This window comes from Saimiri boliviensis, chromosome 1, assembly GCF_048565385.1.
Source record: "Saimiri boliviensis isolate mSaiBol1 chromosome 1, mSaiBol1.pri, whole genome shotgun sequence".
Classification (NCBI taxonomy): Eukaryota; Metazoa; Chordata; class Mammalia; order Primates; family Cebidae; genus Saimiri; species Saimiri boliviensis.
The window spans coordinates 113,347,221-113,372,658 of record NC_133449.1 but is presented as its reverse complement, the minus strand read 5'-3'; the positions used below and the strand labels follow the sequence as shown (position 1 = coordinate 113,372,658).

General features: G+C 44.1%; 3 protein-coding genes across 3 annotated transcripts in view; 2 read left to right on the top strand and 1 right to left on the bottom strand.

The window, feature by feature from the left end:
* LOC141581415 (uncharacterized) overlaps nucleotides 1-25,438 on the top strand; it is a 578,148-nt gene that overhangs the window by 243,513 nt on the left and 309,197 nt on the right. The gene's annotated exons all lie outside the window — the stretch shown is intronic.
* On the top strand, nucleotides 4,704-9,853 carry LOC141581718 (heat shock factor protein 5-like). The gene is made up of 4 exons (XM_074387982.1): nucleotides 4,704-4,734; nucleotides 6,097-6,222; nucleotides 6,340-7,068; nucleotides 7,168-9,853. Exons 1-4 carry the CDS (start codon nucleotides 4,704-4,706, stop codon nucleotides 7,266-7,268), a joined length of 987 nt encoding a protein of 328 aa, XP_074244083.1. The 3' UTR covers nucleotides 7,269-9,853.
* Nucleotides 11,528-25,086, bottom strand: LOC141581910 (cyclin-Y-like protein 1B). Its single transcript, XM_074389129.1, has 5 exons — nucleotides 24,340-25,086; nucleotides 23,627-23,746; nucleotides 19,466-19,632; nucleotides 14,743-14,905; nucleotides 11,528-13,160 (listed from the first exon to the last, which is right to left on the bottom strand). Exons 3-5 carry the CDS (start codon nucleotides 19,552-19,554, stop codon nucleotides 13,047-13,049), a joined length of 366 nt encoding a protein of 121 aa, XP_074245230.1. The 5' UTR covers nucleotides 19,555-19,632; nucleotides 23,627-23,746; nucleotides 24,340-25,086; the 3' UTR covers nucleotides 11,528-13,046.

The window sequence follows — 25,438 nt, the reverse complement described above, 5'->3', positions numbered from 1 at the left end:
AAACACAGGCACGCTGGCAGGGCCAGCCCCTGGCTAGGGGGCCGCACCCCACTGACAGCTCACTCCCCGCCTCAGCTGCCTCCCCTGAGATGACTGGTCTGAAGGGAACCTGCTTGATTTAAAATGGGTCTAGATACAACAAGCCTGAGAGCGGAGATTTCGGAGAAGACAGCGCAGAGGGAGTTCCTCCTTCCAGTGTTTTCTACCAACTGAAGGAGGTTGCCCTACCAACCTGGTGCCCAGGAACCAATCAGGCACAGTCTCCTCCACGAGGCGCCCTACCCACATTGTGATGGGGGAGCCCAGGCACGTGGCTCACCAGGCCCCACCCTGTTGGCAGCCCCGCCCCTACCTTTCATTCATTGCTGGCTGCTGGGAGCTTTCAGGTTGCTCCACTGTGATGACGTTCCTAGAGATCATCACCTTACGATGAATTATATTAAAATGACTGTAACCCTAGTGAATGTTTACTGAGTGAATAAATTCCGTATTGTTTCCACAGCATGAACCAAGACCTTGGGCTGCCATGGGGTCCTCGGGCTGAATTGAACTCTGGCAGGGGCAGTCCCCTCACTCTCGATTGATCAGAAGGCTGCATGTGCTCTACATGTTAGAAGTAACCCTGTGAACTGGGAAGTCCAGACTCCAAATGATTAGTAACATTTGCTTTGAGTTTTTAAAAAAGCTTTATTCGTCTAACAGTTGGGTTATTAAAAGGTATCCCCGTAAAATAAGGCACTTTGGCTTTACTTTCTATAAACAGTTTCATCGAACAGTGACTGTCACATCAGAAATCAATGTGTTCTGATTTGTCTGTGTTATCTCCAGAATCAGTTTTTTTTTTTTTATCTTCAATTAGTCTCAGTGTGGTATGTAAGAGAATCAAATGTTTCTATTATCTCAAAAGCATGTTCCCTATTTGATTATTTTTTCATAGAACCCAGGTCTCGCCTTGTTGCCTGAGCTGGTCTCAAACTCCTGGCCTCAAGCAATCCTCCGGCCTCAGCCTCCCAAAGTGTTGGGATTATGGGCGTGAGCCAGCACACCAGGTGTGAAAATCTATTTCCTAAGGAGTAATGTAGAATACATAAAATTCTTAAATATACCACAGCCTTCTGCAACTAAGCCAAATTCTTTAAAAGTTCTATAATATTTAAGATTCAGTATACTGTATTTCAACCTCCCGTAGAAACAATGTATTAAATCTTAGAATGCATGTGCCATAACCTCACTTTTATGACAATTAGCGAAATATTTCATGAGCTTGGTAGAATAACTTGAAATGAAGTGGTAAATTAAAAAAATTAAAATACATATCCTGCATTTTATTCAATGATGTATGTCAAAGATAGTAACCTAGACTAAAATATCGAATTCAATTAGAAGATGTCTCAAGCCACAAGATTTAACAATAAACAACATTGGGTCTAGGTAACAATCCCCAGCTGGTTCTGGGAAGCTCTAGCCCTGTGTGGTACTATGCAATAAAAATAGCGTCTCTTTTCACATTCAGGGTTGGCTTATCCCTGAAGGTAGGATAGAGTCAGTGTCACTGCACCTTCATGACCCATCGTATTTACCACACTTTGCATTTCTTTCCTAAGATAAATACACATCTTTTTTGGAGAAGACAGAGCACTACGTGATATGAAATACTAACCAAATAAGCACACAAAGAACAACACAGATCAATAATAAAAACATTCAACTGCTGAAACACAGAAACATTAAGACATCTCAGTTTTCTTTTCCCAATGCTTGCAACACCCCCATCCATCACCGTATGAAAACATGGGAAACAGCACATAGTATGACATGGGAAAGTTACATCTCGACACCATGGAAAACAGTTTTAGAGCTCAACCTTAATTTTCTACAGTTTCTAGCCTAGTAGCCAGTAGGTATTTTTCCCGATCCTCTCCCTCCTTCCAGTCTCTACCCTCCAGTAAGGACTAGAGTGTGTTTTTCTTCTATATGTCTTCACATCATTTAGCTCCCACTTATAATTGAGAACATGTGCTGTTTGGTTTTCTGTTTCTGTGTTAGTTTGCTAAGGATAAAGACCTTCAGCTCCATCTAGGTTTTTGCAAAGGACATAGTATTATTCTTTTTCCTAACTGCATACTATTCCATAATATATACATACTAAATATTCTTTATTCAGTCTACCATTGAGAGGCATTTAGATTGATTTCACTTTTCCTATTGTGAATAGTGCTGTAATGAATATACACGTGCATGTGTCTTTACCACAGAATGATTTCTATTCTGTGGGGTATATACCCAGCAATACGATTCCTAAGTCGAATGGTAGTTCTGCTTTTAGGTCTTTGAGAAATTGTCACACAGTTTTCATCAATGGTTGAACTAATTTATCCTCCCACCAACAGGACATAGGTATTCCTTTTTCTCTAAAATATTGCAGCATCTGTTATTTTTTGACTTTTTAGTAATAGGCATTCTAACTGGTGTGAGATAGCATCTCATTGTGATTTTGATTTGCATTTCTCTAATGATCACTGACATTGGGCTTTTTCTCCTATGCTTGTTCGCCACAAGTATGTCTTCTCTTGAAAAATTGTTCATGACCTCTTTTCACTTTATAATGTTTGTTTTTTCTTATAAATTTGTTTAAGTTTCTTATAGATGCTGAACATTAGACTTTTGTCAGCTGTGGTTTGAAAAAGATTTTCTCTCATTCTATAGGCTGTCTGTTTATTCTGTTAATAGTTTCTTTTGCTGTACCGAGGCTTTTAGTTTAATTAGATCCCATTTGTCAATTTTTGCTTTTGGTATCGTCATCATAAAATCGTTGTCTCTGTCTATGTTGAGAATGGTATCGCCTACATTGTATTCCAGGATTTTTACAGTTTGGAGTTTTACATTTAAGTCTTTATTCCATCTTGAGTTAATTTTTGTAAATGCTGTAAGGAAGGGGTCCACTTTCAATCTTCTGCATATGGCTAGCCACTTATCCCAGCACTCTCTATTCAATAGAAAATCATTTCTCCATTGCTTGTTTCTTCAGTTTTGTCAAAGATCAGATGATTGTAGGTATGCAGCCTGATTTCTGGGCTCTGAATTCTTTTCTATTGGCCTATGTGTCTGTTTTTGTACCAGTACCATGCTGTTTTGGTTACTGTAGTATAATCTGAAGTCGGGTAACGTGATGCCCCCACTTTTGTTCTTTTTGATTATAATTGCCCTAACTTTTCAGTCTCCTTTTGAAATTGAGATGTTACAAACCATTCAAAATATCAAGGAATTCAGGAGCTTGTTTTTCAAACAATTAATAAAATAGACCACTAGCTAGCCTAATAAAGAAAAGAGAGAAGATCCAAATAAATACAATTAAAAACAACAAAAGGGATATCGCCACTAACCCCAAAGAAATACAAACAACATCAGAGTATATTATGAACACCTGTATGCACATAAAATCGAGAAAAATTTGATAAATTCCTAGGACATATGCACCCTACCAAGACACAATGAAAAAGAGATTGAATCCCAAAAAAGACCAATAATGAGCTCTGCAATCTAGGCAGTAGCAGTTTATCAATCAAAATAAATCCCAGGGCTAAATGGGTTCACATCTGAATTTTACCAGATGTATAAAAAAGAGTTGATACCACTTCTGCTGGAACTGTTCAAACAGTGAGAAGAAACTCTTCCCTAACTCCCTCTACAAGGCCAGCATGATCCTGATACCGAAACCTGGCAAAGATACAATGAAGAAAGAAGATCTCAGGCCATTATCTTAATGAACATAGATGAAAAAATCTCAACAAAGGCCAGACGGGTTGGCTCACAGCTGTCATCCCAGCCCTTTGGGAGGCCAACGCAGGTGGATCACGAGGTCAGAAGATCAACATCATCCTGGCCAACATGGTGAAACCCCATCTCTACTAAAACACCAGAAAATTAGCTGGGTGTGGTGGCGCACACCTGTAGTCCCAGGTACCTGGGAGGCTGAGGCAGGAGAATTACTTGACCCTGGGAGGCGGAGGTTGCAGTGAGCAGAGATTGTGCCACTGCACTCCAGTCTAACGACAAGACTGAGACTCTATCTCAAAAACAGGAAAGAAAAACCTCGACAATATACTGAGAAACCAAATCCAGCAACACATCAAAAAGTTAATCTGCCATGAACAAGGAAGCTTTATTCCTGTAAGGCTGGTTCAGCATATGCAAATCAATAAATGTGATTCTTCACATAAAGAGAAATAAAACCAAAATCCACATGGTCATGTCAAAGGATGCAGAAAGGCTTTCCATAAAATTCAGCATCTATCATGTTAAAAATCCTCAAAACACTAGGGATTGAAGAAACATCTCACAAAATAGTAAGAGCCATCTATAACAAACCCACAGCCACCATCATAGTGAATGGGCAAAAGCTGGAACCATTCCCCAGAGAACCAGAACAAGACTAGGATGTCGACTGTCATCCTATTCAACACAGTACCAGAAGTCCTGGCCAGAGCAAGCAGGCAAGAGAAAGAAAGAAAAGCCATCCAACCAGGAGAGAGGAAGTGAAATATCTCTTTTCACAAACAATGTAACAACATGATTCCATACCTAGAAATCCCTTCAGTCCCTGCCCAAAGGCTCCTAGAACAGATACATAACTTCAGGTGATTATCAAGTCTCAGGATACAAAAGCATTGTACAAAACGTGGCATTTTTTTCTCTCCAAGGTTATGGAGAAAAAGGAACATGTATATCCTGCAGGTGGGAGTGTAAATTAGTTCAACCACTGTCAAAAACTAGGTGGCAATTCTTAAATGGTATTCCTCAGCGGCATTTCTATACACCAACAATGTCCAAGCTGAGAGGCAAATCCATTCTGCACCCCCACTCGTAACAGCCACAAGAAGAACGAAATACCTAGGAATACAACTAACCATGGAGGTGAAAGATCTCTACAGTGAGAATCAAAAAACACTGCCGTAAGAAATCGGAGATGATGGCTGGGCACCGTAGCTCTTGTCTGTAATCCCAGCACTCTGGGAGGCCGAGGCAGGCAGATCACCTGAGGTCAGGAGTTCGAGACCAGCCTGGCCAACCTGGAGAAACGCCATGTCTACTAAAAATACAAAGTTGGCCAGGTGTGGTGGTGCATACCTGTAATCCCAGCCACGCGAGAGGCTGAGGCAGGAGAATCACTTGAACCTGGGAGGTGAACGTTGCAGTGAGTTGAGATCATGCCATTGCACTCCATGCAGCCTGTGGAAAAAGAGTGAAACTCCATCAGAAAGAAAAAGAAAAGAAAGAAGGAAAGAGGAAAGAAAAGAAAGAAGGAAAGAAGAAATAAAGAAAGAAGGAAAGAAAGAGAAAAAAGAAAGGAAAGAAGGAAGAAAGAGAGAGGGAGGAAGGAAGGAAAGTTGAATGAAGGAAGGAAGGAAGGAAAGAAAGAACGAAAGAGAAAGAGACCAGAGATGATACAAACCAATGGAAAAACATTCTATGCTCGTAAATGGGAAGAAATAATGTCAAAATGGCCTCACTGTCCAAAGTAATTTACAGATTCAATACTATTATATCAAACTACCAAGTCATTTGTCACAGAATGAGAAAAGAAAGTATTTTAAAATTTATGTAAATCCGAAAAACAGTCCGAATAGCCAAAGATATCTTAAACAAAAAGAATACAGCTGGAGGCAACACATTACCCAACTTTTCAAACTATGCTGGCTAGCCATATGCAGAAGATTCAAACTGGACCACTTCCTTTTATCATAGAAAAAATCAATTTAAGATGAATTAAGGACCTACATTACAAAATCGAAAACTATGAAAATCCTAAACAAAAACCCTCCAGGACATACCATTCTGGACATAAACCACAGCAAATTTTTCCAGACTAAGTCTCCAAAAGCTATTGCAACGAAAACATACACGCATGGGACCTAAGGAAGCTAAAGAGATTGTGCTCAGCAAAAGAAACTGTCAACAGAGTAAGCAGACAACCTGCAGAATGGGAGAAAAATTTTAGAAACGATGCACCTGACAAAAGTGTCATCCAGAATCTATAAAGAAATTAACACAATTTTAATCAGAAAACAAACAACTCCATTAAAAAATGGACAAAAGACAAGAACGGACACTTGTCAAAAGACATTCATGGGGTCCGCGGCGGCCGGGCAGGCAGGAGCCCACAGGGCGAGGCGAAGGCCGCGGCGGGGGTCGGGGGCGGGAATCGAGCACGGGGAGGGAGAGGTAGGCTGGGTGGGTGGGCGCGAGGTCCGGGCCGGGCGGGGCGATGCAGGAGGCGCCGCTCTCCATCCCCATCAACCCCAACAACTTCCCCGCCGAACGGTGGCGTCTGGTGAACAGCCCGTGGTAACGGTCCACCCGCTGGGACGGCGGCGGCGAGGGGCTGCTCATCCACCAGCCGCTCTTCGAGGTGGAGCTGCTCAGCCCGCCCGGGCCGGGGGGCGGCGGCGGGCCGCGGGGCCGGGGCCGAGCCTGAGCTCTTCAAAACCACCAACTTCACCAGCTTCATCCGCCAGCTCAACGTCTCCGGCTTCCACAAGGTGGTGCAGGGCGGGCCGAGGCCGGGTCCGGGCCGGGGCCGGGGGGCGGCGGGACGGCGGGACCGGCCCCTCCACCACTTCCGCAGCCCGCACTTCCGCCGCGGCCAGCCGCAGCTGCTCGTGCACCTCGAGCGCCGAACCCGCGCCAACAAGGCCAAGCTGGCGGCCGGCCTGGAGGTGCCCTGCCGCCCGCCCAGCGGTTTCCAGTGGCTTCCAGCGGCTGCGCATCACCTTGGCCTCCGCCTCCGCCGCATCCGCCGCCGCCCCGAGCCCGCTGCAGCACCAGGAGCCGCCACCTGCGCCGCAGATTCCCGGCCCGAGCCGCACGGACCAGGGGCTGTAGGACAGTTTCACCGGTCACTTCGGCGACGTGGTTTTCCCCCTTACTCCTACGTAACTTCATCCCACGACCGCAGTACTTTTCCCATGAAAAGTTTAGATCGGACCCCAGTTGCTCGCAGAATATGGCAGAACTCCCTTGGAATGCACCCCGGGCAAGTGGAGACATCGCCACGTTTTCAGAGAAACGGTAAGGTTACAGAGCCATTTACTTGGCCTGTTCTCTGTGGAGAGGATATTTCCTGTTACAGCCCAAGTGTGAGATCGACTTTATGTTCCCCGCCTCCAGATCCTGTTTTGCTGCCTCAGTGGTGCGTGCCTGTTGTCCCGTCTGCTTGGGATGCTGAGGTGGGAAGACTGCTTGAGCCTGGGAAGCGGAGGCTGCAGTGAGCAGTGACCTCGCCAGTCACCAGGCGTGGTGACTCATGCCTGTAATCCCAGCACTTTGACAGGCTGAGGCAGGTGGATCACTTGAGGTCAGGAGTTCAGGGCCAGCCTGGCCAACATGGTGAAACCCCATCTCTACTAAAAATTTAGAAAAATAAAAAATTTGAAAAATAAATTTTTAATAATAAAAACTATAGAAGCGAAAGTGAATTTCTAAATGACATACTAGTTCATAAAATGTATAATTTAAAATTTAATAATATTTAAAATGTAGAGTTCCTGTAAAGGTAAGAAAAAATAGTTGAAACAATAGGAAATTATAATTGCTTATTAGTATTTTAACTTATAATTTTCAGTGACTATAAGGTTTTGGTAAGTATAGTCAAATAACAACCTCCCGATTTTTTATTGCGAGAAGGAAAGAAGGAAAAAAGGGAAAGAAATTAAACCTCAACTTAGTTTTCGAATTGTTCTTTTTTTTTTTTTTTAGAGACGGAGTCTCACTCTGTCGCCCAGGCTGGAGTGCAGTGGCGTGACCTTGGCTCACTGCAACCCCGGCCTCCCGGGTTCAAGCAATTCTCCTGCTCCAGCCTCCTGAGTAGCTGGGATTACAGGCACGCGCCACCATGCCCTGCTAATTTTTTGTATTTTTAGTAGAAACGGAGTTTCATCATGTTGATCAGGCTGGTCGCAAACTCCCAACCTCGTGATCCACCCCTGTTCGGTCTTCCAAAGTGCTGGGATTACAAGCGTGAGGCACTGTGCGTAGCCCAGATTATTCTTTAATATAAGTTAATAGGCAAAGGCTGATAAGAAAAGAAGTTCATAAATGACAGGTTCGATTTTAGTTAAGGAAAAAACAAAGGAGACATGATTATCACCTGTACCTTTCATGAATCTAAAGTGATTGAGCGTGAATTCGGCAGTGTAAGTGGTCCTCAACTCTGAATTAACTGTGGGAGGTTTGCTTGTGTTACTCAGAAAGCTTGTTCTTTATTTGCCAGCCAGGTGCGGTGACTCACACCTGTAATCCTAGCACTTTGAGAGGCTGAGGCAGGTGGATCACTTGAGGTCAGGAGTTCAGGACCAACCCGGCCAACATGGTGAAAGCTTATCTATACTAAAAATACAAAAATTATAAGAAGAAAAGCAAGCATCATGCATCATTTCTTACATGCTAATTGTGTAAAAGTGCTATACGTTCCTTTATGGAACATGGCTTTTATATAGTTGATTTTTGTGGGTTCTTTTTGCCTTTTGATTAAAAAAATGCATTGCTTTACCTCAGAGCTTGTACTTTTAAGTTTTTAACCATATAGTTTATGGTATCTACATTCGTCTTTAGAATAGTTTTCATAGAGTTCTTTGACGTCTAATGAAGACTGATTGCTTTTAGGTCTGCTGTATAGCTGTGGTATTAGGGTTTCTTTCCATTGTACTCCCAGGATAATCCCACTGTTTCTTTCCTTAATTTTAATTTTTTTTGAGACAGAGTCTTGCTCTGTCACCCAGTCTGAAGTGCAGTGGCACCATCTTGGCTCACTGCGACCTCCGCTTCCCGCGTTGAAGCACTTCTCTGCCTAGCCTTCCAAGTAGTTGGGATTACAGGCGCCTGCCACCACACCCAGCTAATTTTTGTATTTTTAGGAGAGATGGGGTTTCACCATGTTGGCCAGTCTGGTCTTGAACTCCTGAACTTGTGAACCACCCACTTGACCTCCCAAAGTGCTGGGATTACAGGCCTGAGCCACCATGCCTGGCCCTCGAATAACTTTCAATGCTTCTGTTTCTCCCTGGGCACATACTTTAGGCAGAGGGACTTCCCATTTTCCCTCCTTCTCTTTTCGTTTCTGTTTAATCATACTGGAAAGTGCTTTAGCTTGAGGTTGCCCCGCTCTGTCCAGCAGATAGGCAGATACTGCTCCCTGTGGAGTCTTTTCATCATTCTTCTGTTTGGTGTTTCTCTTTTCATGCATCTTGATAGTCTTTTTCATTTGTATTTTCTCAGCACGGCACTGTTTATGGTAAAGCTTAGCTTTCAGACCAATCATTTTCTTTGCCTTCTTTGAACGTTGATGAGCCTCAGGACTTTCCTTCTTTCTCTTTTTCTCACTGTCATCCAAATGGTATCCATAGCGTTACCAGTGTAATTCAATATATTCATTCTGTGGCATGGTGACAGCTGCAGAGCTGCCAGAGGAAGCCCCTGGGGTGTGAAAACACTCAATTTTCAGGTCTCAGAGACCCACGAGCCCACAGTGTGCAGGCCACGACAAGAAAGCTATTTTTTATTTATTTTTCTTATTTTTTTGCTATTTTTAATTTTTAAAAATATTTATTGATTTGAGGTGGAGTCTCACTCTGTGCTCCCTCCCGAGTTCAAGAGATTCTGCTGCCTCAGCCTCTTCAGTAGCTGGGATTACAGGCGCCGGCCATCATACCTGGCTAAGATTTTTTTATATTTTTAGTAGAGATGGGATTTCTCCATGTTGGCTAGGCTGGTGTTGAACTCCTGACCGCAAGTGATTCGGCCACCTTGGCCTCCCAAAGTGCTGGGATTGCAAGGGTGAGCCACCTCACCTGTTTCTTCTGTATTTTTAATAAGCTCCCAGGTGAGGTGAGTGCTGGCTAGTGGAGCACATTTTGAGTGTCATGGATCTGGTTCATGCCCTCGTTGGCAGTGGTGGCTCATGTCTGTAATCCCAGCACTTTGGGAGTCTGAGGTGGGTGGATCACCTGAGGTCAGGAGTTTGAGACCAGCCTGGCCAACATGGTGAAACCCGTGTCTACTAAAAATACAAACAATAAAAATAAAGATAAAAAATAACTGGAGGGTGGTGGCATGTGCTTGTAATCTCAGCTACTTGGGAGGCTGAGGCAGGAGAATCTATTGAACCCGGTAGATGGAGGTTGCAGTTAGCTGAGATCCTGCCACTGCACTCCAGCCTGGGCAATGGAACAAGAGCTAAACTTCATCTCTAAATAAATAAATAAATGAGTAAATAAATAAATAAATAAATTAAGTCTGGTTCATGTCCTACCAGCCATTTATAGATGTTATACTGAGTCCTGATACAGGTAACTCATGTTCCAAACTCCAGATTTCCCACAAAATATATAGGAAATATGAGGCCCTAAGAGGGAAATGTTGCTGAAGATGACACAGCAAAATGGAGTTTGAGACTAGAAACAAAAGCGCAGATGAAGCCTTTATTCCCATGTCACTTTCAACATCAAATATAAATATCTAAGAGGACCCCTTGATCTGGGCCCAGCCCTGAGCCGCTTCTGTGGCCTGTCAGGGAATGCCAGGAGCCATGGCACTCCCCGAAGGTTGTTTGCCAAGCAGCAACCAGGCGGTGGGGAGGAAGAAGCCAGTTTCATTTCCTTGCTCCAGGACCTGGAAAGGTCTGACCCTGGAAAACACCCCACCCAGGGTATCGGTGAATTCAGGAGCCCCAGAGATCCATCTCTGAGACACCCTGCAGAAGGGCCCTGCAAGACAGGACCTGTTTAGGCGCCTTCCTTCCACCCCAACGCTTGTGGGGCCCATTACTCTCCTGAGAGCTTCCCTAGGTTATTTCCACCTACCCCCGCATTGACCTCCAGCCTTGGAGCACCCTCACACTTTCCCCGCCTGTGGAGACTCCACAATTATTCCCCTCCAAAGACCCCTCCCCAAACTGCCTCCTGGCATCAGCGATGCTGTCACACCTTGGTGACTGCCTCGGCTACCCCTTTCCCTGCCCCAAGCACCTCTGAGTCTCCATCATGACTTCCCCAGGTCTAGGGCTGTACTGAGACTGCACAGCGACCACGACACACAGGGCTTTCCTCCAGCACTCCCTCAGACATCCCGCCCACCCTACATGGGAGATGAGGCTCCACCGCCCCAAAAACGCGGCTTTCTGGACCCGCACAAGGCACCTCCGTCACACAGGGGTGACCCTAGGAATCCCTCTCCAGATATTCTCGGGCCTTCCCCCAAGGGAGACACCAAAGGTGGAGGAATCCCCTGGAGAGGATCCTCAGAAACCATCCTCAAAGCCACCATCACAACCAGAAAGACCCGAGGAAGAAACGTGACCACGAAACCCATCTCCACATACACACTCCTCCCAGCGGCAGTTCTAGGGACGCCATTCATGGTCACCTCACCCCATGGTGACCTGAAGACCCTGCCCCCAGGTTAAAGGGAAAAGAAAGGAAGAGTCCAGCAGAATTCCTGAAGGAAAATCCATTTTCCTTTATTCATTATGCATTGGAGCTAAAGCGCAGGGCACGAAGGGTTTTATAGACAATTTTAAGTTCTTAGTACAGTTTTCCACGGAAACTTTAAAAATTAATAATGAAAGAGATCATAGATAATAAACCCATCATAAGTACATTATCACTAGGTTTCAGCAGTTCTCATTTTGCTGTTTAATTTCAATTATCAATTCCAAATATTCTAGGAGTTTTTTACATCAAATATCAGATACAATATCATTAATTATGAAAGAACATACGTAACTATCTAACAAGTGAAGCTGAGAAAAAAAATATCATTATCACATCTAATACAAATGTTAATATTTAAAATAGATGAATTTGTGTATTCACCAAAGAGTAGACGCTACAAGCACCGAAGGCTTTGCATGAAACATTTTAACATGTTTCATTTAATATTTCATCTTCAGACACAAAATATCGATACATGAAAATATTCAGTTATGTATACAGAGCCACAGACTATGTTTGGAGGAGGAAATCACAAATCAACAGTGGAATATTCCAAACCACTTTATTGTGAACGTAAATGCAAGAGGCCGGGCACGGTGACTCCCACCTGTAATCCCAGCAGTTTGGGAGGCTGAGGCAGGCAGATCACGAGGTCAAGGGATCAAAACTATCCTGGCCACCATGATGAAACCCTGTCTCTACTAAGAATATATAAATTAGCTGGGTTGGTGGTTCATGCCAGTAGTCCAAGCCACTTGGGTGGCTGAGGCAGGAGAGTCATTTGAACCCGGGGGGTAGAGGTTGCAGGGACTGGAGATCTCGCCACTGTGCTCCAGCCTGGCAACACAGCAAGACTCTGTGTTTTGGTATGACCAGTATGGTCCTGGGGGAAGATGAGCTGATTTCGTCTCTCCCTTTATTACCATGAGGTGGGAGCCTCATTTCACATGTACAGATTCCCTTCAAAGACGAGATGAACAGGCCTGAGCCCCCATGGAACTTGGAGTAATGACAGCCTTGTCCCCATGCATTCTATCTTCCCACACTTGTTGTTTCGGGCCATCGTGCATTCAGTGCCTCTGTGGACAGAGATCCAAACCCAGGCACTCTCACAAATCTGGGGCCAATTCTATAGTTTTTTGAATTCCAGCTCAGTTCAGATTGTCACCTGCTTGGGACTGTGGGTGACTGTTGACTCTGCACTGGGATGTGGTGTGTCCATGTGACAGTAGTCTTCCCCAAGAGTTGTTCAAGAAGGTAGTGCCCTAGGAATGCCATCTGGACTCAGTGGAACAAGAAGTTTAGGTAGCACCTGGCACCCACTCTTCATGCCACCATCACCGAGATTCACAGTATGGTTATCTGAAGAAATCTGTGCTCTATGAAAATCCTAATCAACAACAACAAAATCAACAATAGCAACAACGACAACAAAAAAAATTAAAAAAAAATATAAAAAAAGAAGATCCTAATTTTCCTGGACTTTTTCAGCAATAGAAGTGATATTTTGTAGTCTTTACAGTTGACGAGTCCAGGATCTTATAATGCTAATTTCTGTCTTTAAGGTAAGATGGCATTAGAATGCCGAATAGCGATGAAATCCATGCTGGCGGCCCTTCTCACAGTGGCGACATCTTTGTGCAAGTCTTTGTATTCACATGGTGGTGACATAGCCTAGGAAAGTCAATTAAAGAGAAAATGGGTACAATTTTTAAAAAGGCTCCAACATTTTTAAAAAGGCATCATTGATGAGAAACCACACATAGAGATTCCTTTGGAGGCTTCCCTTGTAGCTGCTTTGGCTGAGTTTTACAGTGCCAGGTTCTGAGGATGCAACTCCCTGCCCATTCACTAAGGTAGTCTCCTTTAAGAGCTATGAAAAGATTGCCAGAGGCAAGACAAACTTACTTTATAGGTTGAAAGTTGGGCTCATTGCTTGGTGATACTGTCACATAAAAAATAAAATAGGGCTCCAAAAGATTTTCAGAGTATTGTGACAAGCTTGTAACAATATTATCTGTTACCTGTGCACTTGTTCCTTCAGCATAATCAACATACACTTGTGCCAAACAATCAACTTACTCAGTGATTCAAATTCTACCGAATCCTTAGTAGTTACTACACACTCCAAGCAGATTTTAATGAGGCAGGTGCGTGCTGGGCTGCTTGAGAACACCCAAGAAGTCTAATGATTGAAGCACCACAAGGTGCTACTTTACTTGCACATTGTGGTAGAGAAATGTATTATTCCAAAGTACCACCGAGACACCAGAGACAATGCCAGTTTTAAATGTGTCTGTCTCAGTTGGAATTTCCCTGTGTACTCACCAAGAGTCATAAACCATAAATCTTACATTGTCCCATGAAGCCATTTTCACTGAAAGCTCATGTCGTTCCTACACCTAGTACTTGAAACACTGGCACCTTATACAGTTTAAGCACAAGTCTCTCAGCCACTACTGCTTTGTCCGATAAACTCCTGGGACTGCACCGAGATATACAGAATAGACAAGGACACGACATTGTAAATTGCTGAAGTAAAAGACAGTCAAGAGCAGTAAGTGCATTGTCTATTTAGATATAATTAGGAATACAACTGTATTTATTCATGAAATAAAAAGAAACTCATTAAGAACAGATTAAAATAAAAAGAAAAATGCAGGTAGAAAATAAAAAGAAACTCATTAAGAACAGATTAAATTTAACAAAAATTATTCTGAATTATGGTCAAAGGAGTGAGAATATCAATAACGTTTTAAAATACAGATCCATGGCCTGGTGCAGGGGCTCATCCCTGTAATCCCAGCACTTTGGGAGGCCAAGGTGGACAGATCAGCTGAGGTCAGGGATCGAGACCTGCCTGACCAACATGGAGAAATCCTGTCTTTAATGAGAATACAAAATATCCGGGCATCATGGTGCCTGCACATAATCCCAGCTACTCAGGAGGCAAAGTAGGGGAATCCCTTGGACCCAGGATGCAGAGGTTGCAATGAGCTGAGATCGCACCATTGCACTCCAGCCTGGGCAACAAGAGCGAAACTCCTTCTCCTAAAAGAATAATAATAATAATAATAATAATAATGATTCTTGTATAATGCATAAAAGACTTGAAATATGATGCCAAAAAAGTAAGCACTTTGGTCTGTTAATTTTAAGGCTTTCATTTTCCTAATCACTATTTAATATGATTTTGTCACAGATGTTGGCTTTTGCGGCCAATGGGAAGCTCCACTAAGTGACTTCACAGCCTTACCTTCAATCTCTCTGCTTTATCTTTGCGAAGAAAACTAAATAGAAAACACAGGTCATGGTCGTATGCCAAGGCACGCAGGTCAAAGTAATATTTCGTATAAACACTGGCAGACACATGAATATTAAACTCAAGTAGCTCCAAAAAACTCTTCTCCATCTTACTCCTGTGGGAGGAGAAACACAATAAAGCGAACACAGGGCAATTTTAGTCAAGTGGGTTATCTTTAAAAATATTCTGAGCTACTAGGATGCTCAAAGTTCTGTTTTGAAACAAATAAAGGCTGAGTGGTTGGGTCCTTACACTAATGTCCAAACAAGGCACAGCTGCTTGGGGTCTCCTCCGCATCCCAGCAGCCCAAGTTTGGGATGAGGGAGAGGTGGAAGCCTCTTCTGCACTCCTGCTGCTGCCTCGGGGCTTATTCTTCACAGTTCCCTTAGGGCAGCTGCGCAACTCAGACTCCAAGCTCACTCACAAACCCCGCAATGGTGATGAGATGACAGGAATGATGGGTACCATTTCTTAGCTCTGAAGAAGCTCCAGGCATATTTCCCAGGACAATAACAGGAAGGGAGTTGCTGAAGTAGAGAAGCACCAACAGGAAGATGGGGCGCATCACCATGGCAACAAGGGGACCCATGGAGAGCCACCCTATTACCTCAGAGGATGAAAAACTGTAAGGCTACAAGGAGAATTGATCCCAAATAAATACATAAGCAAGATACATTTTATGGCAAAAAGAATCCCCTTCCCTCTGCTCCAGCACACCAGGCTGTGTCAAGGAGGCATAATGCAAGTTTCTGCTCACCTTAATATTAGGAAGAGACTGGGGAAGAATAACATTTCCAATTTGAAAGGCAGAAAAGTCAAGGAGAGTCATTTTGGCTAAACTCATATTATAATGTGATTTATAGTAGGGCCCTGGCCTTAACACATGCAGTGTTGCTCTTGAGTTGGGAATGCAACCCTGAAGAACTCGGCATCTGTCACCCCTGGACAGAACAGAATGTGGGGGAGTTGGAGGCAATGGGAGAGGAAAGCACTGGGAGCCGTCCTCTGCCTCACGGTCATCCAGCTGCCCTCACCAAAGCTAAATTAATAGGTACACAGTTAGAGTCATTCTGGCTGCTTTCAGAGTAAGCCCTGTAATGAGTTAATTGCTTAAAAATGATCAATATCTGAACAATACATTTGGTTTCTTGGTTTGAAGGTTTTTAACATTTTACCCATTGGCCAAGTAAGCAAATGCTTGAAAGTGGAGGGCAGTTAGACTCTAAGTCAAGATGTGGGGATCTCATTTGCTGAACGTAAAATCCAACTGAACCTCCTTCTAAAATTAATATCCTCTTCACGTATCCTTAGGTCTATAGAAATGTAAATGAAACAATATTTGTATAGACAGGTAATCAGGTCGTGACTTACTACAGAAATTAATGGCACTTCCCAGAATTAACGTAGCTATTCATAGAGGTTTAATCACTGAAGAAAAGTATTCTGTGAACAGCCGATTCATCTTCTAAGATTTCTGTTTTTTTTTTTTTTTCTTTTTATGTGGAGTTTCTCTCTTGTTACCCAGGCTGGAGTGCAATGGCGCAATCAGCTCACCGCAACTTCCGCCTCCCGGGTTCAGGCAAATCTCCTGCCTCAGCCTCCTGAGGAGCTGGGATCACAGGCACGCGTCACTATGCCCAGCTAATTTTTTGTATTTTTAGTAGAGACGGGGTTTCACCTTGTTGACCAGGATGGTCTTGATCTCTTGACCTCGGGATCCACCCGAGGGGGATCCATCCGGGATCCCCACTCGGGATCCATCCGCCTTGGCCTCCCAAAGTGCTGTGATTACAGGCTTGAGCCACCGCACCCGGCCGATTTCTGGGTTTTTAAACAGCTAGTTGACTGAACAGCATACCCTTTACAACACAGCATTTCTGCATAGTGGCTACTCAGTTTAACTCTCTAGAAAAGATATATATTCCGGGGAGACACATCGATGTTGGAACGTTTTAAGAAAAATCTGAGGGAGAGCAGTTATTTATCTGTTAAACTGACACTCAAAATGGGATCATTGCAAATAGTCAAGAGGAGTAGGGTGAGACACATGTCTATTAAATGCTTGGACGTAATGCTTTTCAGCTTCCCAAGATCACAAACAGAAGCAGCCTGTTCAGACCATAGCTCCCGGTATATCTCCGTTCACACACAAACAGCTCTGTTTGGAACCTGTCTTCTTGGGGCTGGCCTCTGCCTCCACTGCTTCTGGAGCTCACTTCTGTGGAAACCTGCACTTATCCCTGCATGCTCTCTGATCTTGTGACTGGAAATCAGAGCCTCAGCCAGCTTAGCTGCAGGTTTTGAGAACAATTCAGCTGCCAAAATGGCAGAACTAAGTGTTCATGATTACAAATTTGAAACCACCTTTGCAAAAATTGTAACGGAGAAAATGATGACAGTGAAAGAGGATTGATGTGACTTCATCTCACTTCTAACCTCCAAGCTGTCCTTGTTCTTTCCTACACAGAGGCCAAACTAACTTTGGAAGGAATGTAGTTTGTAGTTTAACTTTGTAACCAAAGATGGTAACAACCCTTTCCCAAAACAAACCCCTTTCCCACCTGGGAACTAGATAGATGACCTTTCCACAATGAATAAATTAGCCACAAGATTAGAAATTGTGGCTTAGGAGTCATGAGGCTGAAGGCTGCAAGAATTTGAACCTGCCCATATTGATCCTGGGAATAACATCACTATTGTAAAACCTAAATTGAGTGCTTGAGATATTTTGCAGACGTTGTACTGGGATCAGGTGACACCACCCTAACAAATCAACGTGGCTCATCTGGTTTTTTGGCCCCAACCCAGCAGCCAACTCAATGCAGGAGGACAGCTTCAACGTTCCCCTATGATTTCATCGCTGACCTGATCTGTCAGCACTCCCCACTTTCTGACACACTACACACCAAATTACTTTTTTCGAAAACCATCCCAGAGTTTTCAGAGAGACTAATTTCAGTAATAGTCAAACTCTGGTCTCCTGTACATCTATCTCTGCATGAATTAAACACTTTCTCCATTGCAATTATCCTGTACTGATAAATCAGCTCTGGCTAGGCAGCAGAGAAGGAGAAATCAGGCAGTCACAAATCTTGCTTCCTTTTAGGGAACAGTTTGCAGTGGATGACTATGATTAAACTCCCTTTAGCATTTGCAGCTTTCAAAGTACTTCCATTTGTTTCAAATTCATTTGCTGTCATACTCTTTGCTAAAATGGCTCCCCCAAATATCACAATTATCACTTGGTTTATACTATTAGCAAAGTGGTGACAAAAATGTTTGTTTGTTTGTTTCTTAGAGAGAGTCTGGTTCCCTCACCCAGGACTGAAGTGCAGTCACGTGATCACAGCTCACTACAGCCTAAAGTTACCAGGCTCAGGCAATTCTTCCACGTCAGACTCCCAAGTAGCTGGGACTACTACAGAACCTGCCAACACACTTGGCTAATTTTTTTAAAATTTTTTTGTACGGACAGGCTTCACTGTGTTACCCAGCAGGTCTGAACTCCTGTGCACAAGGGATTGAATGTAGATACATACACACTGCAGTGTATCTACAATATAAACTGTATCTTCAATTGCAGCCATACACTGAGGTGATTCTGAATAGCAGTCCTCCTATGTGGAGTCACGGGCAAAGATGGATCACAAAACTAACTTGTGCCACTGCCTGGCATTGTCTTTTCTGCTGGTCAACGTAAACAAGAGCTGCTCCATTGTCTTGCACCAGATGCGGCTGACACAGCTGTCCTCACTGTCCAGCGGGCACCCAGGGCAGCTCTGCTGGAAATGCCCCCTTGCTCACCCTGCCTGCCTGCTTCAGGGCCCTTCACTTCACAGCAGTCATAAGGCCAAATGGGAAGGGAACCCTGGGGAAGCTGTGTTGCAGTGCCATGTTGGTGCATCTGGGAGGAACTCCATGACCCTGCACAGCTCCCAGACTCTCATAAACAACTACTGGCCCCGAGCCTGCTTCTGTGAATGTCTGAGTACCCAGGGAGCCTGTGAGTGTGGTGGGCATGGCGTGATGCCCCAGAAATGCTTCTCACACTGCGGGAGGTGAACGTGCAAGCTTCTAACTCATCAGACCGATTTCCAAACACATGCAAGGTTAATGGGGAGGAGCCAGGGCAGAGAAATCTGTAGCTATTTAACATCATATCTCAAGGTTCCTATAAAAGCAGATCTTCAGATTAAAGGGGGAGACAAGGACCAGCAAAAGCAAATACACAATGGGTGACTTAGGTTAAAGCTGTAAGTTCTGCATAGTCCCGAGGCCTTAACACCTGAAAAGTGGCCAGTTATTTCAAAGGCCTGATGTTTACCCCTTCAAAGGGGACTGAAACTGGCAGGTGGCTTCTAAAAAGCTATAAAGATATTTACTGCACTGTGTCATTCTGACAGCACACTTGTAAGAGGTTTTCCAAAAAACAATCAGAAAAACACTTCAGTTTATCAGCCAGTTATTACAACAATAACACTTCAAGACTTACCCATTAATGCTGGAAAATATAAACTGTTATACTAAAGCTGGATAGATTGAAGTCTGTGGTCTTATGCCTACTTCCTTTATCTGCACAAGGAAACCTATAAAGATATTTCTTACACTGATAACTTGGAGAGCAAATGAGGCATGGAAAATGATGGCAAAGTTTGCCAAAACCTTAGAAACTCACATTGTCTCAGCTGCAACATCCTTGGGATTCTGGCTGTCATCCGCACTCCAGTGACGACGATTTCCCCAAAACTTGGAGGCCAGAAGCATGGCTCCGTAGACAATTTGTTTCCAATTAGTAGGACAAAGATCGATGTTAGCATTCGTTAAAAGGCGTTCAATGTACACCTGCAAAAGAGAGCACTTGTCTTTGATTTCAGTTCTGTTTCAGTGTGCTGATAACATTTAAGAATGAAAGACTTCTGGTTTTGGCCAGAACGTTAAGTGCCTTTTATTCTCATGTTCTGCAGAGAGTTTGCTCAGACAAAGCAAGAGGCCCAGTCCCCGTCATAGTCAGATACTTCTGCAGCATACTCTGCCCACAGAAATTTTCATGCCAATTTCATTCACAGGGATGTGAGCATGAAGAAAGGCACCTTCAGCACCTTCACACTCATGAAAGGCAGCACAAACACAGGCCTGGTGCAGATTAAGGTTGTTCAGGAAACACTACAGTGCCATCCGCGTGCAGCGTCACACCTGGCTGGCAGGTAGATAGGAATTTTACAGGTGTGCCATGCTAGAACGTGTAGAACCCAAGTCATAATGAGAACACTGCTGTCTTCTCCTTTTCACAACAACTCACCCGCTTTTGGGACACAGGCTTAGGAACTGCAGGTCAAGAGTGCCTCCCAGTGCTGCCGGGCAGACAGCATGACAAGGGCAGGTCTCTGTTGCTGAGAAACAGTCCCTGTATCCAGAGCCTTGATGAGGAACGCATGTGAAGGAATGGAGGGTCCTGCTCACAGCCCCTACTTTCCATGTCTCCACAATCACTTCACAAAAACTTATTTCTTGTCCTCCAGTATCTGCATTCAGTCAATTCTGGCGGTTTGAAGGCAGAGAGAGCTGCCAGCCTCTCTATCCTTGGGGTGGCTGTAAACCCGCCAAGCAGTTTGTGAGATAATCTCAGAAATGATTGTCTATCTGTCCAATCTCTATCCTATAAAGAACTAGAAGAAGGACCAGCTGAGGGAAGGTTACAGAGATAAGCTGTGAGATGTTGCTACCTCAGAGGGTGCTCTGTAGAAGAGTATGACTCTATGCTACTTGAGGTCTTCGAATCAAGGTGAAAGAAAAACAGTTTATTTTAAGAGAGTTCATTTATTGTTGAACATTATCAGATCGGTGGCTCAGATCTGGCAATGTTCTCCAAAGTCAACTGTGTTTTCCAAATCACATGGCCCTTGAACATGACATGTTCTTATGAGAGATCCTGCTCCCTTTCTCTAAAACCCTGCACTGTCGGTTTTCCAAGGAATAACCCTCCCTCCTAGTGTTCAACTCCACAGGACTCATGAGAGAGCACTGAAACAGCACTGGCAAGCCCTCAACTTCCTGTCACCTTTACTGGTAAGCCAGTGACCCGCTGACACTCATCGATACCACTTGCCCTCCTGGGTCAGTGAGAAAGTTTCTCTTTTAACATTGACTCTTCTATCAGCATGATGGATCCTATCCACTTTTGCAGAACACTGTTCCCCAAATCACCTCTTCTTGAAGACTTTCTCTCTCTCTGCCAGAGATTTTCCCCAATACAAATGTGTTGCCTGTTCCCATCCTGCTCTCCCCAGCTCCCCCATGACATCCTCTCATTTGCTCACAGTGTCATGCCCTGGTGCCAGCTCCTTGCCTCCCATCTCACCTTAACCACCCCCCCAACCCCATCACTCACCTGAGACTCCTCTTGCTGAGGTCCCTGGAGCCTTCACACCCACAAACCAGAGCCCTTCACCCCAAGGCTCCACTCCCCAACCTGGCCCTAATCTTGTCCAGGAAATTGCCATTGGCCCAGCTCCTGGAGACTAATAATTACATGTGAGTTACCCTCCTCTAATCCGTGCATAATCCCTCCATGGCTACCTTCACTGGCAGGCTGCCTGCTTCAGGTTCTGGGCCGCCACGTGCCACGGCTCACCTGTAACAGCCTAGTTGCTACTTAGTCCTCTTCTCTGCCCCAACCCCCCTCCCAACTATGGACTGCTCTCTCCCAAGCACTTGGGATAACCTCTAAATTAAGAACGCTGCACTGCCCTGCTCAAGATCTACCATTAGTCCCCGCTTCAAACTGGAATAATACCTCGACTTCGTCCCCGGTCTGCAAGCCAAAGGGCCCTGTGAGCGACGGCTCCGCCTGTGCAGCCGCATCTTTTCCATTCTTTCCTTCATTTCTCTCACAGGCGGGCTCCCTGCTGTCTGTTCCTTGAACACACGTGAAATGTGTTCCTGTCTCAGTCTTGGCACTCAGCCCACTGCCTATAATGCCAGCATTCCTTATCATCCTCGCTTTATAGTCAGGTCACTGCTCAGATGTGTCCTCTCTAGAGAGGCTCTTCCTGATCATTCTATCAGAAACAGCGAGCCCCTCCCATCACTGTCTCTGAATCGTGCTTTATCATTTTGCTATTTGCCATTACCTAAAAAAAGAACTGCTTTCCTCATTAAAACAAATGCCTCATAAAGACAAGGACTGTGCTCGACCTGTCCTCTTCTCTACCCCAGCATTTAGAAGAGTGACACAGGGTTGGCATCCCAGGGGTGTTTATGGAATGGGGACCTTCTTGGCAGCCTGTAGCACTGTGACCCCAGCCTTTCCTATCGCGAACCCTTTGTTCTTATCACATTCTCCTGCTCTTCCTCCTCGTACTCTGGCTCTTTTCTGGGGGCTTGCCCCTCACATGCTGGTGGTCTTTACAGAGTTATCTTTTGTCCATCTTCTCTTTTTTCCCTTTTCCTGAGTAGCTGTGACTATAGGTGTATCCCACCATGTCCGGCTTGTCCACTTTCATTCTAAACAGTTTCTTTGCATTTGAGCAACTACTCTTTTTCTCTTTTTTTTCCCCAGAATGTTGCTGTTGTTGTGCAGGGTGGAGGGCAGTGGTGCAATCTTGGCTCACTGCAAGCTCTGCCTCCCAGGTTCCAAAGATTCTCCTGCCTCAGCCTCCCAAGTAGCTGGGATTACAGGGGTCCACCACCATGCCCAGGTAATTTTTTGTATTTTTTAGAAGAGACAGGGTTTCACAGTGTTGGCCAGGCTGACCTCGAACTCCTGACCTCAGGTGATGGCCTGACTTGGTCTCCCAAAGAGCTGGGATTACAGGTGTAAGCCATTGTGCCTCGCCTTGAGCAGCTACTCTTACTCTTCATTCCTTACCGCCAGCTCAGATTCATGCTCCAGTCCCATACATCCAAATGATGACTGCACTGCTCAGATTCATGTTCCAGTTCCGTTGATTCAAATAATGACTGCACACGTCACTCTGCTATCTCACAGGCACTCCAAATTTAGCCTGTATACAGTGAAGTCCCCCTTCTTTCAATCCAGCTTTCCCTCCTGCCTCAGCTCTCTCTCTCTCTCCATCTGGAAGTACCACTCCTGCTTCCCCCCAGCATGTGCTGGGCATTCCCAATGGCTGCAGCTCCATGAAATGGCCTGCATCTGATCCAGTGCTCATGGAGAGGTTTCTATGCAGGTGCCCAGCGGAGGCCTTCACCCCTAAGCTCTAGCTGGATGCTGAAGGAGAGGGTACTGCTCTAAGTATCCTTTCTCTCCAGGCCATGTAGTTGACATTCCTCTACCACATGGTTAGTGTGGGGAGGGTCAAACCATCCCAGCCATCTGAACAGGACTTTATATTCTGAATGAGTCTCACCACAGGAATTCTGGGAGAACCATGTAGAGGTAAGGACACAGCTATGGCTTGGCAGGCTAACTAGCAAAGCCCACGTCCAAGTCTTAGTAGTTCCACATTCCTGGGCAATTTCCCGAACAGGCACAAGAGGTCAACAGGAACAACAAAGCATTCAGAGCAGCAGCTCCAGGTCAGAACTGTGGGGAAATACAGCCTGGAACTCAGCTTAGACCTACATTGGAATCTGTTGAGGGAGAAACCAGAAGTCTCTCCTGCTGCTTTCAGTAGCAATTATTCTGTGATAAGAAAAGCAATGGCATCATTTTAAAACATGACGATGATTAAACTCTAATATGTGTATTTACTTTGTTTGCATAGGTTTCTCTTAAAAGATCTGATGATAACTTTAGGAACTTTTATTTAGAAACACGGTCATACGCTGTGTAGGAGACCAGTTATTAAAGATGCTTTATAAATAAGAAATAGCTTACCAATGCTACGATTGCTCCTGGAGCTGTTAGTTTTGTGACTTTAGAAAGAGCACAGAAATAACTGAAAATGCAGTTGCGTGTGGGATCATCCTCAAAGGATTTCCCTGGAATATTTTCTTGCTGAAAGAAGAAGAAAGTCAATATACATATTCATTCAAGAAAACTTCTTAAGTACTCTTAAGATGGGGATGTTAAAATTGGTGCCCACATGTCCCTTAGAATAATCTTGCTGGGATAATATGTCTTTTAGTTCTAAAAATATAAACGGCAGGATCTTAAAATATTTTTGGTTTTGTGTAACCATAGGTGCTAAGGTGGCCCTGTGGCTATCATATGCCTGAAGCAGCAAGTTTTTAAGTTTTGATAGCACTTAAACAAATTTAACTTTAAATTGTTTTCTAATTCCATTCACAGAGTTCGTTCATATTTGTTAGGACTACTTACAAATATTCTTATTGTTTGCTGCTATAAAAACTTATCTTTTAAAATGACACATTTTGTTATTTGGATGGTATGTTTATTCCCCTTAGTGCACAAATTAAACAAAGCTGTACGTCAGCTCTTACTCCAGTGTGACCAATTTACAACACTCCTTACATAAGATGATTAGACACAACTTAGTGAAGACTTAATGGTGGATGATTTTGACTTCATCATGAAATCAACACAACTTCATAAGACATAAACAGAACCTCAGAGAAAGTGACACTTACTGAAAGTGGATGTATTGGCTCATCAAAAACAGCCAGAGATCTATTTGCATATCTATAAAAGAAGAATGTGCATTTAAGAGATTAATTCACAAATGGTTAATATCTTAGTAAAGTATCTGCTGGGAGTAGGGCATGGAGGGCGGAGGGAGATACTTCTTGTTTGCTTTGGTAAAATTTGTTCACCAAAACAGTTGTTGCCAGTTTTTCTCCTGGATCCTGGCCTTCAGAGGGTTTCTTGACCTGTTATTCATCAACACATCACGTTCTGAACTGGGAAGTCTTTTCTACATTGATGAGCCAGACTTGCCTTTAAATACTGACTCCCGCTAACAGGCAATGGTAAGAAGCTATGTCTATTTTTACTCCTCTAACCTCATGGTGGAGTGGAACACAGGAACATTTTAGGAAGCAGTAGTTGTTGGCAATAAGGATTTTAGAACTTTTTAGAATCCATTAAGATTTCCCAAATCTTTCTTTATTATACTATATGTTTGCTGAAGTAGTTTGAGCTACACACTTAATTGCCTTTTCATTTTAAAAGAAGGCAGTCTTTAATGAACTTTACAAACTAACACATTATGTGATTATTTAGGAAACCAGTGGTTTTCCTAATGTGGTCGGTGGACCCCTGAGATTCCCTAGGAGACCCATGATGTCAGAACTGGTTGTTGTTGTTGTTATTATAGGGTTTTGCTCTTTCCCCCAGGATGGAGCACAGTGGTACAAACCTGACTCACTGCAGGCTTGACTCCGTGGGCTCACGCAATCCTCCTGCCTCAGCCTCCCAAGTAGCTGGGACAAAATGTCCATACCACCATGCCCAGCTGATCTTTTCTTTTTGGTTTTTTGTCTTTTTTGATAGATGGGGTCTTGCCACATTGCCCCGGCTGGTCTCAAACACCCAATTCAAAATAATTCTCCCACCTTGGCCTCCTAAATAGCTGGGATTACAGGTGTCAACCACCATGTATGGCCCAAACTGTTCTTACAAGAATACTAATTTAACCTGAGAAGCTGATTGAAAATAAAACACACAAATAATTTATTACTTTTAAAAAGTATTAAGACATTGATTGCTTTCTTCCTGTTCAACACTTGT